Source organism: Sphaeramia orbicularis, chromosome 14 (genome assembly GCF_902148855.1).
Source record: "Sphaeramia orbicularis chromosome 14, fSphaOr1.1, whole genome shotgun sequence".
Classification (NCBI taxonomy): Eukaryota; Metazoa; Chordata; class Actinopteri; order Kurtiformes; family Apogonidae; genus Sphaeramia; species Sphaeramia orbicularis.
This window is the reverse complement of record NC_043970.1, coordinates 34,555,732-34,574,212: the sequence shown is the minus strand read 5'-3', so window position 1 is coordinate 34,574,212 and position 18,481 is coordinate 34,555,732. Positions and strand designations below refer to the sequence as shown.

The following is an 18,481-nucleotide window of genomic DNA, read 5'->3' as shown; positions in this document are numbered from 1 at the left end:
GTAAAAATGGAACATGTGTAACGCACACATATAACATATAAGAGTCATACAAAGGAATAAATAATTACCTTCATTAAAAATTAATCATAACTGAAATGTCTGACACTGTTAATGATGTGTTAAATGATTGAAGGCCACTGTGTATTACCTAGTGTATTGTTGCCTTATTGTTCCAAAACAGATGGCGCTTTGATTTATACAAAACTTTGCTGATGAGATGATCTTGCCTAAGCTTCAGTCTGAACTTTACATCTTCTCTTGACATCTTCAAAGAAGATAATTCTGGAAACAGAGAGGAGACATCATTCAGTTACAGGTGGTTACACTTAAATCTCTTCTCCTCTGTGTTCACAAACAAAACACTGACAAGCAGAGGTGGATGACGACTGGTCACTTACAAAACTATAAATATCATTTAACAGAAATACTCCATTACAGTCTTTAATTATGAATTTAATAATAAAAAAATATGAGCAAATTGAACTTTAAGTATGACAAATGAAAGTACACTTAATGCAGACTGACTCATTTCAAAAGTTTATATTATTAATGTAAAGAGTAACAAGGATCATGTAGCATACAATTAAAAGTACCATAAAGTCAGTACAAGTATGCTGGAACTGAACTTAAATACAGTACTGCCGTAAAAGTACTAGTTACATTCCACTACTGTTACTACAGATGGACAAAAATATTGTGACACATTAAAAAATATATATATAAATATATATTATCATAATAAATGTCAAATCAATGTTTCTTTTGAATTCAAAAGCTGATTTTTCTACAGAAACCAGCTGACTGCTTGTTTTAACATGATTATTGATGGTCAAAATGTACAAGTATTTCAGGGATTAAAACGAAGAACATTTAAATCTATTATGATGATAAAAAAAAACAATCTTGAGAAAGGTATGTTAAAAACTCTGAAACAGATGCAGTTATTTGAGATGACAATGTAAATAAGTTGAAACAAATGTTCATTGCAATGATATATATCTCAAAATAAAATTATTACTTTTGTCATTGTTTTCACCCCTGAATTCAATGTGTCCCATTACTTTTGTTCATATAATGTGTGTCATTTGTGGTCTTTCTGCCCATTGGTGCTTTGGGCTATTTTTCCTTGTATCTCATGTAAAGGGAAGTATCACACCAGGAGGAGCAGAGCAGTGAGACCACACCACACCACAGGGAGGTGAAACAAACAACTATAACACATTGCAAAATAGGTTTGCACTGTAATGATGAAACACACATTTGTTTATTTAGGGTTTCAGCAGGTTTCATCAAGTGTAATCCAAAATTTTAAACCATTATGAAGCAATTTAAGACCCACTTCTCTATCAGTCATGCTAGGACCAAACTTCCTGCTGATGTAAATACACTACACTGGCTGAGGCATTCGCTTTTTGCCTTTACAGCCAAGTTTGACTTTTTGTAGTGGGCTTCAAATTAATTATTCTCAACATTGTTTGGCTTAAAATTGAATCAAGTCAACTACTAAATCCTGTCAAATTTACATTTAAGCAAAATGTCTGCACTTTTCTAGTTGGATTTTTTAATTTTTTTTTTTTTTCAGATTTTTATTTAGAAATATTGAGAAAAGTTCAACATACATTTAAATTACATTGTGGTCACGTAACAAGTATGTGACCAGTGACCGATCTTTCCATTCTCAACATTTCAATTTTTCTTTCTTTTTTTTTTTTTTTTGTTAATAAACAAAACAATTGAACAGTGTACAATGGATGCATTGTTACATAAAGAAAACACATACGAAAGACCAAGAGACTTTGACCTCCTCTCTTTAAAGAAAAAAAGAAAAATAAATAAATAAAATATGAAAAGTAGAATTAATTAATTACACAAAAAACAGGACAATTCCAGATACATTGTCATTATATTGTCATTTCTTGTACATTTAAGGTTCCAACAGATTGTGTTTGGAAAGTGTAAACAGAAAATATCCACTTTGACCATAGATTTGAAAATTTGTTCATTTGTAATCGAAGGGAGAAGGTTAGTCTTTCCATCTGGTAAATTTCATTCACAATATCTACCCATTTTTCCAGATTAGGTGGTTCAGGTTGGAGCCAGTGCCTGGTCACAGCCTTTTTGCCAGCAGTTATTAAAATTCTATACAAGTAGGCATTGTTCACTAAAATTTCAGTTTTTCCCATAATTAAGGTGGCAAATTCAAAAGGTAAGGTAACATTAAGTATATATTCTATATTTTTGTGTATATCCGTCCAAAATTGTTTTATTTTTGGGCAGTCCCAGAATATGTGCCAGTGATTGGCATCTTGGCTTCCACACTGTCTGCAGCACTGAAGCTCCTCCCCGCAACAGTGGCCTTTTTGTTTAGGAGCAATGAAAAACCTAATCAAGCATTTCCAATTGAATTCCCTCCAAGAATATGAGGTTGTGCATTTCCACTTTTCTAGTTGGATTTTATACATGTACAGACTAAATAAGGACCCACTGAAACCATGTCTACAGAGTCATGTGAGTAAATAGTGTTGTTTTCTTGATGATTCCAAAACAAACCAAATAAGAGCTAAACCTGGAGTATCAGTGTGTTTAATGTTTCAGGTGTCCCAACAGTTCATCGCTTCACTTTCTCCCTCCATAACTCACCTGAATGACAACGGCAGCCACCACAGCCAGGACGGCTAACAGCGCCATGCGGCCCGCCCAGCCCAAGTCCACGCTGTTCAGGATGAAGAACCGCGCCCAGCCCAGTTTCTTAGGTGTGTGAGGGGGGTAGCGCATGTTGTTCACCCCCTCCATCTTCAGCTGTTTGATGAGGCAACTACGGAGGTGGCTGAGCTGGTCGAAGCTAAACCTGCCGTGGTAACAACCCATACCACTGTTACCTGGGCAACAAAACACACACACAGAGACAAAGGATTGGACTGTGAATAAGTGATTGTTCTTGTATTGCTGTTGTTACTGTTTATTGTCGTTGTTACTGTTCTGTTTTTGTCTGTTGTTTGGTTCTGTTTCAGGGTCTGTATCACTGTTTGTTTGTGTATAACCTCTGTCCTGCTCACCCATCAGGTAATACCCATGCAGTAATAGAATAATTAAATCCAACCAATTGGGGGAATTGATCTAAGGTTCAAAACCCTCTTAGATCAAAACATTTAAGCAACTCGTGGCACCAGTGCACTTATACTGGACTCAGGACAGGTTAAAAAAGTCCTAGTGATGCTGATATTTACCACTGGTTGAGCTTTTCTTGACTTTAACACCTACTACGGCAAAGCGATGTTGCAGCAGGGACTAAAGATTCTGTAAATTTTTTTTTTTTTTTTTTTTTTTTTTTTTTTTTTTTTTTTATGCACAAGCATAAAAACTGAAAACCCATTTCCAAATATGTTTTTCACATATGAAGATGAGCTCCCTTTTTAAATGTGCAACCATAACGATGACTGATTTTATGTTGATATCAATAAAACATGTATTTCAACATCCATAATATCAAAAAAGTGAGAACAAATATACAAACACTAAAAGGAGATTAGGAGCTGGTAGATTTGGGTTAGGGTTAGGGTTAGTAACACTAACCCTAACCCTAACACTTTAGTGTGGTCCAACAGATTCGGATGTCTGCATTTGCACATATCAAACCTCTTAACATCAAGGTAGAAGTACATTTGTTAAAACGTCTTTATATTTTAGGTTCTCTAAAAATGGAACCTCAGTAACACTAGTCACTAAAAAGAAAAAATAAGTGTAAAATGCTGCTTGGCTGTAGTTTCATAGACACAGTCTTGGGTCAAAATGTGAAATTCTGAGGATTAATGAGAGAATGGGATCTACTTAAAAGGATTTTTTGTCTCAGAGCTACCAGATCTAGTTCAAAACAGTCTGTACATTACAATACATTCACTTTCTTGTGGAAGATTTCTAAATCTATTGTATAAATGTACATAAACCAACATATATATGAGTGTAAAAATGCTTTATCATATACATTGAAAACATCAGCTAACCAGCACTTTTGTCATGTGTTTTCTAATTCATCAAATTAAAGTATGTATGATTTTGCACATTTAATCTCTCAGGCAGATAAAACAAAAAAAACAAAAAAAAAAACAAAAAACACAAACAAACAAACAAACAAACAAACAAAACTAGTGTAATTGCTTTCCAGGACTCATTCTGATCTTATTTCTTTTATTTGGATCCTCTGATAAGTGATCTGATGGACCACCTTTCGAACATATTTTTTTCTGACAGACAGCTTCAGTCTAGTTAAGGCTAGTTATGGCTAACAGGTTCCATAGAAAAAACTGTAAAATAACACCCTGTTGTACAAATACGGCTATTTCTGGCACCAAAAATGAGCAAAATGGTAATGGAAAAAAAGAGCAAACTACTGCTTCAAACCAGCAGTTCATGTATGATATTAACACGCCGTGACTGACCACAACAGTTTTTGTTTTAGTAGAATTCTGAACAAGAGCAAAACCAGAAGGATCCACCAGAGCCAAAGATGCATCTGGTTAAAAGATCAGAGTTACCAAGTACCTCTAATAAAATATAAAGCAGATTGAATGAAGGCAGAGGAGCCAACATGGTGTGACCTTTCCAGTTATAGTCAGACTGCACAGGTGAATGATCTGAAGCTGTTTGACCTGGATACATGAGTAAAATGCTTCATTTCTACCTGCAAGTGTTTAATTACGCCTCTGTGTTTACTCACCCACTCCTCCAAAAGGCAGGGAGCTGACAGAGTAGTGGACCAGACAGTCGTTGGCCAAAAGTCCTCCACTGGACGTCTCATTTTTCATTTTGTTAATTATCTTTAGAGAAAAGGAAAATAAAGGTCTGTTCATGGTCTGCACTTCAGTAAGATAAGATAAGATAAGATAAGATAAGATAAGACATTATTAATCCCACCGTGGGATAATTTCACAGTTAGCAGCAGCAAAAATGCCACAAGCAAGTGCAGAAAAAAAGACAAGTACAAAAAAACACAAATGACTGAAAACATGAAAATATAAAGAGAAAAATAAGAAATTTGGTATTTATATAAATATGTATATAAATAAAGAATTATAATTAAAAATTAAATATTATTTACATATTTACATCATCATGGCTGCAAATGTACATTGTGCGATATACAGTATAAGCTACACTTGAGGAAATAATTATTAGACCACCCTTGTTTTCTTCAGTTTCTCGTTCATTTTAATGCCTGGTACAACTAAAGGTACATTTGTTTGGACAAATATAATGATAGCAATAAAAAACAGCTCATAAGAGTTTAATTTCAGAGCTGATATCTGTCCATTTTCCATGGTTTTCTACATAACCAAAATCACTTCAGTTGTTACATCAATATCTATGACATTGTACTGACAAAAACAGTGCTTTTAGGCATTCCATGTTTTCTATTCTGCCTGTTTTAGTCACATGATACACACAGGAGTTAGTATTTAATTGCATAACCATTGTTTTGGATGGTCTTTTGATGGTCTAATAGTTTTTTCCACAACTGTATGTGCACATTACTGCTGCATCGTATCAATAATTTATGACTAGAAACAGTTTTATCTGATATTATTCAGTCACAATAGATCCTGTACATTTTACTGATAATACTAAAAGACAAATGAAGGATGGAATTACTAATGAAATCTCAGAATTTTTCTGTCTGCTTTAGTCACATGATACACACAGGAGTTAGTACTTGATTGCATAACCATTGTTTTTGATGACTTTTGATGGCCTAGTAATTTTTTCCACAACTGTATGTTGTGTTTCTAAAAACTAATGTTTGTGTGGTTTTATGTGACTCCTGTTAGAACCTTGTCATCTGGTGTGAAGACATAAAGAGCCAGAGGTTTTTCTCCTTTGTTGATAAACTTGATGGCTTCATCCAGGCTGCTGATAGGTATGATGGGAAGCAGGGGTCCGAATATCTCCTCCTGCATCACCTTCGCCTCTGGCTTCACATCTCGCAGTACTGTGGGAGCTGAGCAAGACAGAAAAACATTTGGTTATTTTGCAGTGTGTTTCTCTCAGTTATCATGTCAAAATCTGATGCCAAGGATCCAAAAGGGTTTTTCAGTTGCACATTGAACAGTTTGTAGATGTATTACCTATGTAGCAGTCGGACTCATCGTTGTCTCCGCCTACAGCTATGGTGCTGTCTTCCATCAGGGCCATTATCCTCTTAAAGTGTCGCTGGTTGATGATGCGTCCGTAGTCGGGACAGGTCTTTGGGTTGTCTGTGTAGAAGTCCTGCCAAATATTACAATCTACTTAACAATCTGCTGTTGTTGTACTTCTCCATTCTTGTTAAATCAAAGGATACAAAACAAACCCAAGAAGCAAACAATGCTTTCACGTTCACGGTGAAAGAATGAACATGAACATAGATGAGTCACAATAAACAGATTCACTGTAATAACAGACATTAAACAGAACTTAACCACATTTGACTGTAGTTTGAAAGCATCACTCTTTGATCCCATTAGTCGACCCACAGTGTATGAAGTCAACTGTTACACCCACCAGGAGGCCACAGCACTGCTAAACAATATATGGGATATATTGGGAGACTCATCTGGATACAATGAGCTCTGCTCTGCTCCTCCTCCTCTCTGACCTCCTCTCTGCTCCTCTTTCTCCCTGACCTTTTCTCTCCTAATTTTCTCTTCTATTTACGCCCCAGTGAATACATGTTACTGACTTGACTTCTTCCCTGCAATCTCTGTGCTTTATCGCCTCACAGGTTCTCTCTGGATCATCACAGGTTTCCCTGGATCATCTCTGGACCTGCTGCTGTGGTCCTGCCTCTCTCCTGCCTTCATCGTCATCACTCACTTATCCATGTAGTTATTATAATGTTTATTATATAGTTCCATAGATGTTCTAGTTCAGTTATCTGTGCATCAACTGCATCCATGTATCTCTCCCTACTTCCCCCCTTCTCCCCCTCTACACCAGTCTCTTTCTATTTCTATCGCTCTCTCTTTTCTCCTCCTTTACTCTCTCTCTTTAACCCCAACTGGTCAAGGCAGATGGCCATCCTCCAGGAGTCTGGGTCTGTTTTTCCTCACCACTGCCACCAGTCACAAGTATTTGCTCCTGGAGGATTCTGTTGGGTTTCTGTAAATTGGCTTAGAGCATGGTTTTGACCAACTCTATATGTAAAGTGTCATGAGATAACTTTTGTTATGATTTGGTGCTATATAAATAAAATTTGATTTGATTTATATCACAAACTCTGGAGACTATTAAATTACCAATTTATAACACAGATGTGGGGATTTTTTCCACATACAGTACTACTACTTTTGGCTGCTCCCTGTAGGGGTCACCACAGCTTCCATCTGACTCTGTTTCTTGCTTCTTCTTGTTTCACACCAACTACCTGCATGTCCTCCTTCACCACATATATAAATTTTGAGCTCACCCAACTTTTCTTTTTTTGTAGTGTAGTTATCTTGTAAAATATTAATCTGTCTGTAGAAAACCAGCACACTCTTTCAGAGTATTTGGAATAAGGCTTTGCTGTTCGTCCTACACACCTGAATGGACTTCTTGACCTCTGCAATGACCCGGTCCTGGATGCTGGGATCACACAGGATGTAGTCAGGAGCAATGCAGGTCTGACCACAGTTTGTGTACTTTCCCCAGGCTACACGCCTACAAAGTAATTAAAAGTTAAGAGGAAAATATCAGCAAAACATGACATATGGGACTGAACAGTTAGAACAAGAAATAGGAAGAAGAGAAATACAAAGAAGAAGCTAATTCAAGCATGTCTTTCACCTGCAGGCGATGCTTATGTCACAGTTCTTGTCAATGTAGCAGGGACTTTTGCCACCCAGCTCCAGGGTGACGGGGGTCAGGTGTTTGGCAGCGGCCTCCATAATCACCTTGCCCACCGCACTGTTTCCAGTGTAAAAGATATGATCGAAACGCTGCCGCAGGAGCTCCTGGGTCTCTGGGATGCCTCCGGTCACCACTGGGTAAAGCTCCTGATGAAAGAGGACATGATGAATCACTGTAGTCATGTACCATGAGACTGGCTGCATTAAAGACCTTTAGACACATGTTTAAACTCTTACTTCCCATCAGATGTTGCTTGTACATCAGCATCAGTTTAGCACAGTTCTGCATGATTTGGAACAGGAAGTGGTGTTTTGAGCCACTGTTACCCATAAAGTGCTTATTCCTATACATTTGACTAAGAAATACTACCACCAGCATTTAATGTGTTTCTACACAACTGAGTCAGATCATTCAGTTTTCAGGTCAAAAGAGGGTAGGTGTGTACTTTAATGCATGTGTCAAACATTTTCACATTATTTGCCTCTTTAGATCCTTCGCAAAAAAGAAGTGAATCCTGATTATTTGTGTGTTACAAGATCCTGTACATTACAAAATCAACTTCTCTTCCTTATTTTGTTTTATTCCTATTTCTGGAAATAATAATAATAAAAAAAATTCCAACATTAACTTCATCACTTAATGTGTGGTAGGTTGCTTTTTACCCACAAAAAAAACCTTATAAAGTCTTCCATGTGCATTTAACTATTCACTGTTATTTAAGCCAAACATGCCCGTGTCATCTTTAATTTCCAAGGGTCCTAGGATAATGTTGAGTCAAAAACCATCCTTACTTTGTCGATATACAAAGGCAGCAGACTCTCCATAACCTTTGCAGTGTGAACACAGACCTCAGACGGTTTCACCACAGCTGCATTTCCTGGACAAGAAAATGACAAAAGTAACATATATTACAAAACACAAAATTATTAACTTTTATTGATGGAAAATTAGTGAAAATGGTTTTAAATTGAACAACATCTATATATAATGTCCATTCATTTCATGTCTGTCTGCTTTAATTTTACCTATTTTTTCAACAGTTTTATTATAGATAGTTATATGGTTTTATGTTTTGTCCATCAACAGTTTATTTCCTGTTTTTACTCATGAGTGTCACTAGTTAGGATGGAAGCAGATCATCAGTTTGTCGTGAATAAATGAGACTGAACTGTAAAATAATAAAATCAGTCAATAAAAAGGCAATAGTGTGTTATGAAATAAGAAATCCACAAAAAATACTTTGTTAGCAGATTTTAGTGGCATTGTCATGTTCACAGTAGTTACACATTTATGAGACATGATCTTTCTCTCCATTCTGCTATTACATAAAGTTTCTTCTAGTTTGAATGTGAGCATATGAGGATAAACCATGTACAACAGTCTTTAAACCTGGCCTGTAGAATTGTCTTCTCAGTCTTCTATTTGTGTATTTTGTCAGATAACAACAGAGCTTCTTGGATCTTAATGTTTTAAAAGCTTTAACATTATAGCTTTTATATTTATACGTGTTAAACTTACATAATTACATCTGATGATATTGTGGTGAGCTGCCTTTGGACCTAAATTTTTTTTTTTTTTTTTTTTTTTCACTCTTTGGCCAGGACTTGTGACCTGCTAAGGCAGATATAAAAGTGTATGTAAGATCTGATAATGCTAGAGCAAAGGATAAAGTCCACAAAGTACAAACTCCTGCATATCTACTTCACCCGGACAGGGTTTAGTTCAATGAAATCACTCCAGCCATTGTTTGAGTCCAAACATGCTTTATCCAAATGAAAAACACATGTAAAAAAAAAAAAAAAAAAAAAAAAACTACATGCAGCAGCTCTAGAAGTACTCATATGTAAAACTACAACTACACATCCATGCACTGAATAAGTGTTTATAGTGTTTGTTAAAGTACTGCAGTGTTAAGTTAAACATTTAGCATTCACTGAGGGAGATTTACAGCACAAAGTGATCAGAGCTGAGCCAAAACACCCTGAATAGATCCTGTGAAGGGGAACAAATTGAAACACTGATAAATAATGCATGAGTTCACTCTTTATCTTGAATATGAGTGATTCACTCGGAGCCTAACCTTGTCCTTTGAACTAAAACTGATAGGAAATATGCCGAGATTTGAGGCATAAAGTTTGCTGCTGCTTCTGTGACCTCTACTCGAGTTAACAGTGACCTTTGACCCACTAACAAACAGCTGACAGGTTGTATTGGGTAATACAGGAATAAAAAGGAACTGGAGTGGTTATGATTATGAGACTGGGAGACATAACAGGACTAAAACCAAAAAAACTCAGTCATTTACAATGAGAAAGATTTGCAAATGTGAACAAAGAAGAAACATTAACCTGTGCATTTGTTTTAACACTTCATCAGAGTTACATAAGCGTTGTCATACCATGTAATATTAGTAAGCTTCTCTGATTTCTGACAGTTTTCAACTTATCAACCTGTGATCAACACCAGCTGTAACTGAATATTATTAATACTCTTACAAGTAGCTGAATTAAGTTTTAAGAGTTTCTTAGTGAAGTAGGTAGTATTATGTAGTTTCCCCAAAGGTTAATACGTAAGCTGTCTAGTTTGTAGAAGTGGAGAAAGTCCATATACGCTTTAGTGAAGTAGGAAATGTTAAAGGAGGGAATATCTTTTGTTAGAACTGCATCATGTGCTCTTATATCGTTTTTGGACAAATAAAATGAATGCCATGGTTCACTTAAGCTGCTCTGGTCATATGACATGACACACTATACTACCACTTTATGTTGGTTTTTCCTTTCATTTGTCACCTGTAAAATGTTTTAAAGAGGCCATATTTTACTAAACCCACTTTTATTAGTCTTTGGTACATTTATTTGTCTATTTGGACCCTAATAGTTCCAAAAGTTTGAATTTGAACCCTCCAGGTGCTGCCAAGTTATCTTTATATTCATTTTGGCAAAAATCGAGTGGATTTCTACAAACTGTTTTAATTCCTTCTTAATTTTTTACGTCTATGACTAGTTACGTCATGACATTTGCACATATAAGGTCAAGACTTCCGACGAACATTTCCCAGAATATGCCATAATTGTTTGTCAGCAGCAGCAGTTGTAGTAACTGAAAATATGTCCAAACTTCGAGCTGATTACCTAAATTTTTCAGTTGTTGGTTGAACGGGCCCAGCCAACAACCAACAACCTGGAGGGGGTGGGGTTTGAAGTGGCTCATTTGAATTTAAAGGCCCAGCGCTCAAAACAACCTTTCTGGTGTCATTACTCAGAAATAGGGTTGAAGATGGATCTGTGGAGTTGAATTAATGAAGAATTCAGACCCCAGCATAGCATTTACAGTTTATGTGGACCACAGAGAAATGTTTTAAAATGCGTAATTTCATTTAAAAAAGCAAAATATCACTCCTTTAAATAACCTCTACATCTGGGTCTAAAGTGGTGTCTTATGTGGTTCTGAAATCAGTGTTTCAGTGTTGAGTTCATCACAGGGTAAAATGAAGCTGAAATCAGATAAAATGTGACTGTTGCCCCCGTTGCATCATTCATCCAGACACACGGCACGTTCCCTGACTCCACAACACACACTCATCCACACATCCACGCTTGTATCTGTTTGTTCCACATCCTTATACAGTACCAGCAGCGATGGCGCCAATGAGCGGCTGGATAGTGACGGCCCAGGGGTAGTTCCACGCCCCAATGATGAGCACCACCCCCAGCGGCTCCGGCTGGATGTAGACGGTGTCAGAGAGGGTCAGCAGGTTCTTCTCCACAGGCCGAGGAGCCGCCCACTCCTTCACCTTCTTAAGGGCCAGGTTGATCTCCCCCTCCAGACCCATGGTCTCATAGAGCTGGGTCCCCACCTCACTCTGGGGATGAGTTCAGTCATATTTTGTATTTACTGATTTTTTATTTATTTATTTAACCTTTATTTAACCAGGAAGAAAATCCCATTGAGATTAAGAACCTCTTTTCCAAGGGAGTCCCGGCCAAGAGGCAGCACAACACATAGTTACAACATACAGTTACATTATACAGTGACAACATACAGTAATTTACCTGTATGATGCTACTTTTCACCTTTTATTTTTAACCCATAAAGACCCAGTGCTACTTTTATGGTAGTTCCCTAATTATTTTTTCTCATCATTTCAACTTTCATAAGTGATTTACAATCATTTATTACATCATTACCCTCTGTATTTTGCATTTTTCACTGTAAACTATGTATTTTCATCTATTTAATTTTATATATTTAATTTAGATGTTCGTAAAAACTCAGAGTGAATTCAAAACAGAGAACACTGAAGAAAAAGTGATATCAATAACTAAACATAAAAACAAGTGTCTTCATCCACTGTCATTTATCAAACTCCGTGGGTTTTACTGTTGAATCAATGTTGAAGATGACAGTGTTTCTACATTCACTGCAGAGCCTCTGAACGTCCAAATGCTTCATATCTAATTACCATGAAAAGATGACAAACTGCATTTTACACCAATTATTTATATGTATTGATAGGATTAATGGATCAATAGTTGTAAAATATTTTACATCAGTCGATGCCTTTGGTCACCAGTGGATGTTTGGTCTTTATGGGTTAACATAATATCATTTCCTTTTTTGTGATTGTATTTCCTTTACTAAACCTGTTGACCAAACTTTAAAACACTGCTTTAGGAGAATGGTGACCCAGTTACACTTCATCTGTTTCTTTATAATGTGAGAATCTAAAAGTCTAAAGGTTTGGACAAAACAAACCAAAAACTGAACTTTCATCCACATCTCAGCCTCACCTTGTTGAGGTCTTTCTTCATGGCGTCTGAGATGACTTTTTGTCTCTCAGTGAACATCCTCTGCAGGTTCTTCAGCTGCTGGATGCGGTACTCAATAGGTTTAGATCTGCCTGTCTGAAAGGCTTTCCTGGCACGAGCCACTGCCTCCTGTTCCCGAGACATCCTGCAAAGAAAAACATCACAATAACAGATATTTTTATCCTGACAGGGTTTGACATTGAACTATGTTAAGGCAGTTAAGACACAAATCAGTGGACAGTAGAAAATAATTATTAACCCATCAAGACCCAGTGTTACTTTTGTGGCGTTTCCCAAATATATTTTTCTCTATATTTAACCTTAAGTGATTTATCATCATCTATTGTAATATAATTGTCTGTGCTTTGCAGTTTTCAGTGGAAATCATGTATTTTCCTATATTTAATTCACTGATCATGTAGATGTTCATAAAAACTCAGATGAAAAGTTGGAGGTTATTATTTAAAAAATGGAGAAAACTGAAGAATAAAGTAACTTTTTCAGCAAACATATTAATTGAACTTAAACCAAGTGTCTCCATCCACTTTCATTGATCCAACTCCATGGGTTTTACTGGTGAAACAATGTTGTAGAAGATGTTGGTGTTTACATGTTCACTACGGAGCCTCTGAACGTCCAAAATGGGTCATATCTGATGACCATGAAAAGATGACAAACTGATTATTTCAACATGGTGATAGGTTTAATGGTTCTGAAGTTATTAAACATTTTACATCAGTAGATGATTTGGCTGCCAGTGGCTGTTTGGGTCTTTATGGATTAAAATAATTATAATAATAATTTGGATTTTCAATAATATGGTTGGTTTTTATTTACCTAGAATAACAACTTAATAAAAATACGTAATATAAAATTAAATTTAGTGTTTCCAAACCTTTTTCCCTTTTCAAAAATAACAAACTGTGACCCATTTTATTTACGTATAATATATACATGTTAACCTCCTAAGACCCAAATATGGGTTTTCTGTCCATACTTGTGGACAAGAGTTTCACAACTTTATACAAAAAAAAAAAAAAAAAAGAAAACTGTCCACCACAAAGGACATTCCATAAAAATTTTAAAAACTACATCTGAAAAAACTGTTGCATCATGATGTTTCTAATACAGGCACTTATCTAATAAAAAACAAAAAAAGCTTGTACTTTGCTGATATTTCCAGGGTCTTAGGAGGTGAAATACTCTATAAATTAGACCAAGTAAATTCATTCAAGTAGAGGTGAAACAGTATCAATAAAATACTGCAGTATTAACATTTGAAATGGCTTTTATATAATTCTGACTTACAGTGCACATATAAATCTGTAGTGGCTTTACCTTTAGCTACTACTATGGTGTGGAAGGGTTCAACCTGTTGTAGTTTTTGACACGTGCATGAACGAATGTCCGGCTGGTTTTCTTTGACTTTGGATATGCAAATCCATTTATTCACTGATATCAAGTCCACCTGTTCATTATAGGTCACAATCGTTGATCCATATACTTTCTATAAATAAACAAAATAGGCTCCTTAACATAAAAAACACTGAAAATGCCGACCAACTTAATTTACTTTGTTTCATGGTCTGAAATTTGTCTGGGGCTGTCCTCACACACACCCACCTCACACAGCAGGTATATGTAAGCTTGCCACACCCATACCAACACCCATGATGAATTGCACTTGTGGCGATCACCACAGCCACACCCACTAAACAATTATTAAATTAAGGTCAAAATAAAAAAGAGAAATAAACAAACAGAAATGTATTTTGGCTCCAACAAAATCTTAAATACAAGTCTATAGAAGAAATGTGCCATGTGATGCTTCAGTTCAACAAAATGGTGCAAACATTTCTAACCTCTGTGTGCATTTGACCATAATTTGTTAAATATGATGTAAAATTTACAAAAATAAAGGTGCTTTTTTTGGGTTTAGAAAGGGTTTTAAAGGGGGCCTTAAAATTACAACAGGATACCGTTTATTGTGAATGTTATTCTGTGACTACAACATTACACTGCCTGGCAAAAAAAAAGAAAAAAATATTACACATGTAAGATTTCACTGAATTGCTTCAGCTCTGACTGCAGGACGGATGCACTGTGGCATCCTTTAAGCCACACAATGCTGAAGTTTCTGCCAAGGTCTTGTATTACTGATGGAGAGTTGGACCACTGTGTAAAGTCTTCATCACACCCCAAAGACTGTCAACGTGGTTCAGGTCTGGACTCTGTAGAGGCCAATCCATGTGTGAAAATGACACTTCATGCTCCCTGAACCTCTCTGTCACAATCTGATACTGTTAAATCCTGGGATTATCCAAATTTCATGCTTCCCCAAGAAATGAGAACTCACTCACTGATCAGTTAAGGTTACAGAACCTGTTGCACTGCAGTATTTACCAAATGGAAGGATCTGAACTGTTTGCTTAGTTACATCCAGGTATAGGGACTTTTTATTTGGCTGGACTGTATATAACACCTGTAATCTGCATTTGACATACAGTCGGGGAAAAAATTATTAGACCACCCTTGTTTTCATCAGTTTCTTGTTCACTTTTAATGCCTGGTACAACTAAAGGTACATTTGTTTGGGCAAATATGATAACAACAAAAATAGCTCATAAGAGTTTAATTTAAAAGCTGACATCTATCCATTTTCCATGTTTTCTTGATTATAACCAAAATCACTTCAGTTCTCACATCAATAGCTATGGCATTGCACTGACAAAAACAGTGCTTTTAGGCATTCCATGTTTTCTTTTCTGTCTGTTTTAGTCACATGACACAAACAGGAGTTAGTACTTGATTGCATAACCCAGGGGTGTCAAACTCATTTTAGTTCAGGGGCCACATTCAGCCCAATTTGATCTGAAGTGGGACCAGTAAAATAATAACAGTAAAAAAAGTAAAATTATATTATGATCAGGTTTACAACTACAGAGTTTCCTTCAAAATCTGAATAACATGAACAACTTGAATTGTCTTAAGAAAAAAAGGTGCAATTTTAACAAGATTATGTTTCAGTTTATCAGTTTATCATTTACACATGTGCATTACAACTTACATTACAATTACAAATACACAAAACATTTAGTAACAGGCAGAATATTGATAAAATTGCATTTACTTTTCTTAAGACATTTCTGTTTGTTCATATTTGTTCAGGTTATTCAAATTTTTGTAAAAGTATAGTTTGGTAATGTAAACATTTTCATGTAATTTTACTTTTTTACACCTAAAAAACAGAGAGAGAATTTGGGGTTGTCATTATTTATAGGTTACAATGATAATATTTTACTGTTCTGACCCACTTGAAATCTAATTAGACTGTATGTGTCTGTATGTGGAACCTGAATTAAAATGATTTTGACACTGTTGATTCTTAATATCTTCAGTGTAATTTTTGCATTTCACAAATTCATCCCGCGGGCCGGATTGGACCCTTTGGTGGGCTGGATTTGGCCCCCGGGCTGCATGTTTGGCACCTGTGGCATAACCATTGTTTTGGATGACTTTTGATTATCTAATAATTTTTTTCTGTGACTGTAAATGTGAATAGTGGAAGTTACTCACACAATGAGTAAATAGTAGTAAAGTGTTCCTAGACTTGTTTTAAATCTAATATTTGTAAGAAACTGGCTCCACATTAAACAAAAAAATACCCTCAGGTGAGTCCATTTGCATATTATAATGTTATAACACAGTAGTCCCATTCTTGGTACATACGTGTTTTACCTTACATTAATGCAGTGTTTTTCAACCTTGGGGTTGTGACCCAACGTGGGGTCACCTGGAATTCAAATGGGGTCGCCTGAAATTTCTAGTAATTGATAAAAAAACAAAAAACAAAAAAAACATACTACAGTGGCAAGGTGTCCCTGTAAGAGGATTGACATTATTCCAATGCAAACTTTGGTGCTGCTGGTGGATCTACACCCCAGGTGAGCCTCTAAATAAGACCCTCATGCCTCCTCATTTCAGTTTAACCCCTTGAATACTGGTTTCAGATGTTTGTGGTGCAAGATTTTATCAGTTTGAGAAAGAACAGACTGTACCACACAACTTAAAAAGGGGATTGGGAGCAGTTAATACACTGTTTTTTAACCTTAGGGTCAGGACCCCACGTAGGGTCACCTGGAATTCAAATGGGATTGCCTGAAATTTCTAGCACTTGATAAAAAAAAAGAAATTAAAATTAAATTAGATTAAAAATTAAAAAGATTAGATTAAAAATAATTAAAACTTAAAACTTACTAATAAAAATTTATATTATATAACCTAAATGTCGTGTAAAATTAACATTTAGTTGCAACATATTATCGCAAACTATTACATGATCAAAAACAAATTAATTTTAGCAAAAAAAAAAAAGAAGTCTCCGTTTTGAATATCTGGGGTCACCAGAAATTTGTGATGTTAAAATGGGGTCACGAGCCAAAAAACGTTGGGAACCACTGCATTAATGTAAAAGATTTAAATCCCCCTTTCATTCCTGCACAGGTATGCTGCAGTGTAATAAAAGCAGGGGAAGCTTTGTTACATGAACCACTTCAACACACACCCAGATGGTCTACGGTGATGCAGTCTGAATAAGCCTCCAGCCAAACTGTGCTGCTCTTTGTGCAGAGAAAACTCTGGATAGTGTTTGAGTGTAACAGGAAACTTCAGCACAGACACTGGCCCACAGTTAAAGGTACAGGACAAAGTGCATCAGTATAACAAATTTTAGACTTCAACAGGAATACAGTCACAGACACAGTGTTTACAGTAAGAATGTTAAGCACCTCCCACTATTCTAATTCCACACTTATATGCCATTTTATGTATATTTAAAAAAAACAAAAAACAAAACATAAAACAGATATATAATCATAATCCTGCTGCAGGTTTTACTAATGGACTACTAATGGAGGATGATTGACTGTTTTATTTCTAAACACATTTCTATTTAGTTTGTCCCACAGTCACATTTCCGCTACTCGCCCTGTGTCATTCTCTGAGCCAACAGTCCATAGTAAACAGTCCACAATAAGAGTCCAGCAAAACCTTCCAGACCCGGGTCCTGCAGGTCTGGGTCTTCAGCTCAGTTCCTACCTGATGTGTTTTCGTCGGGGTTTATTCTCACAGATGCGGTGTTCGGTGGTGGAAGCAGAGCAGCGCACTGATCCTGAGGCGGAGGAACACGGCCGTCCTTCCCCGTTAGGTCACACCCCCACGGAGGCCGGACCAGGCTGCCCACGGGGGCCTGGGCTGGGTCAGGAGCCGGTCTCCGGGTTAAGAAACCGGTCTCAGCCGCACCTCAAAGTCCGGCTGTGACCCGCAGGAGATGGGGGGAACAGACAAGGGTAGGGCCCTGGGGGTGAGAGGGGCGTTCAAGGACCAGGCTGCCCGTCGGATTTAATAGTTTAGGGTTATGTAATAATGGAGGAAGGCCAGTAAACGTATCATTAGTAAGCAGTTAGAAATGACAAAAAATAAGAAATGGAGAAATTAATGACAGAGAATAGTATGGTTCTATTGGAGAAAATTGTGCAGAAAACTGAAATTAAGCAGTATGTAGAAAATGAAACTGAAAACTTAATAGCATATTTATTATGGTTATTTATTTATTTATTTATTTATTTATTTATTTATAATCTTAAGCAGTTAGAAATGACAAAAAAATAAAAATAAAAAATGGAGAAAATAATGACAGAGAATAGTATGGTTCTATTGGAGAAAATTGTGCAGAAAACTGAAATTAAGCAATATGTAGAAAATGAAACTGAAAACTCAATAGCATATTTATTATGGTTATTTATTTATTTATT

The 18,481-nt window shown here is 36.3% G+C and overlaps 1 protein-coding gene across 2 annotated transcripts; it reads right to left on the bottom strand.

The window, feature by feature from the left end:
* Positions 1-193: 193 nt before the first annotated feature.
* Positions 194-17,882, bottom strand: aldh3a2b (aldehyde dehydrogenase 3 family, member A2b). 2 transcript variants are annotated; one of them, XM_030155022.1, is made up of 11 exons: positions 17,766-17,882; positions 12,651-12,813; positions 11,491-11,722; positions 8,652-8,737; positions 7,798-8,006; positions 7,554-7,671; positions 6,120-6,261; positions 5,826-5,992; positions 4,715-4,814; positions 2,641-2,879; positions 194-282 (listed from the first exon to the last, which is right to left on the bottom strand). In XM_030155022.1, exons 2-11 carry the CDS (start codon positions 12,810-12,812, stop codon positions 268-270), a joined length of 1,470 nt encoding a protein of 489 aa, XP_030010882.1. In that variant the 5' UTR covers position 12,813; positions 17,766-17,882; the 3' UTR covers positions 194-267. The 2 variants fall into 2 exon arrangements, with proteins under 2 accessions (XP_030010882.1, XP_030010883.1); XM_030155023.1 differs by having other exon boundaries at positions 12,651-12,817; positions 17,763-17,881.
* Between the last annotated feature and the right edge of the window lie 599 nt (positions 17,883-18,481).

Excerpts from the sequence above, each read along its gene's own strand:
- aldh3a2b (XM_030155022.1), bottom strand. The coding sequence starts at position 12,812 with ATGTCTCGGGAACAGGAGGCAGTGGCTCGTGCCAGGAAAGCCTTTCAG. Across the intron at positions 6,262-7,553 it reads AGGTCAAGAAGTCCATTCAG|GACTTCTACACAGACAACCC; the intron begins GTGTGTAGGACG and ends AATATTTGGCAG. Across the intron at positions 4,815-5,825 it reads TCTTCACACCAGATGACAAG|ATAATTAACAAAATGAAAAA; the intron begins GTTCTAACAGGA and ends TTTTCTCTAAAG.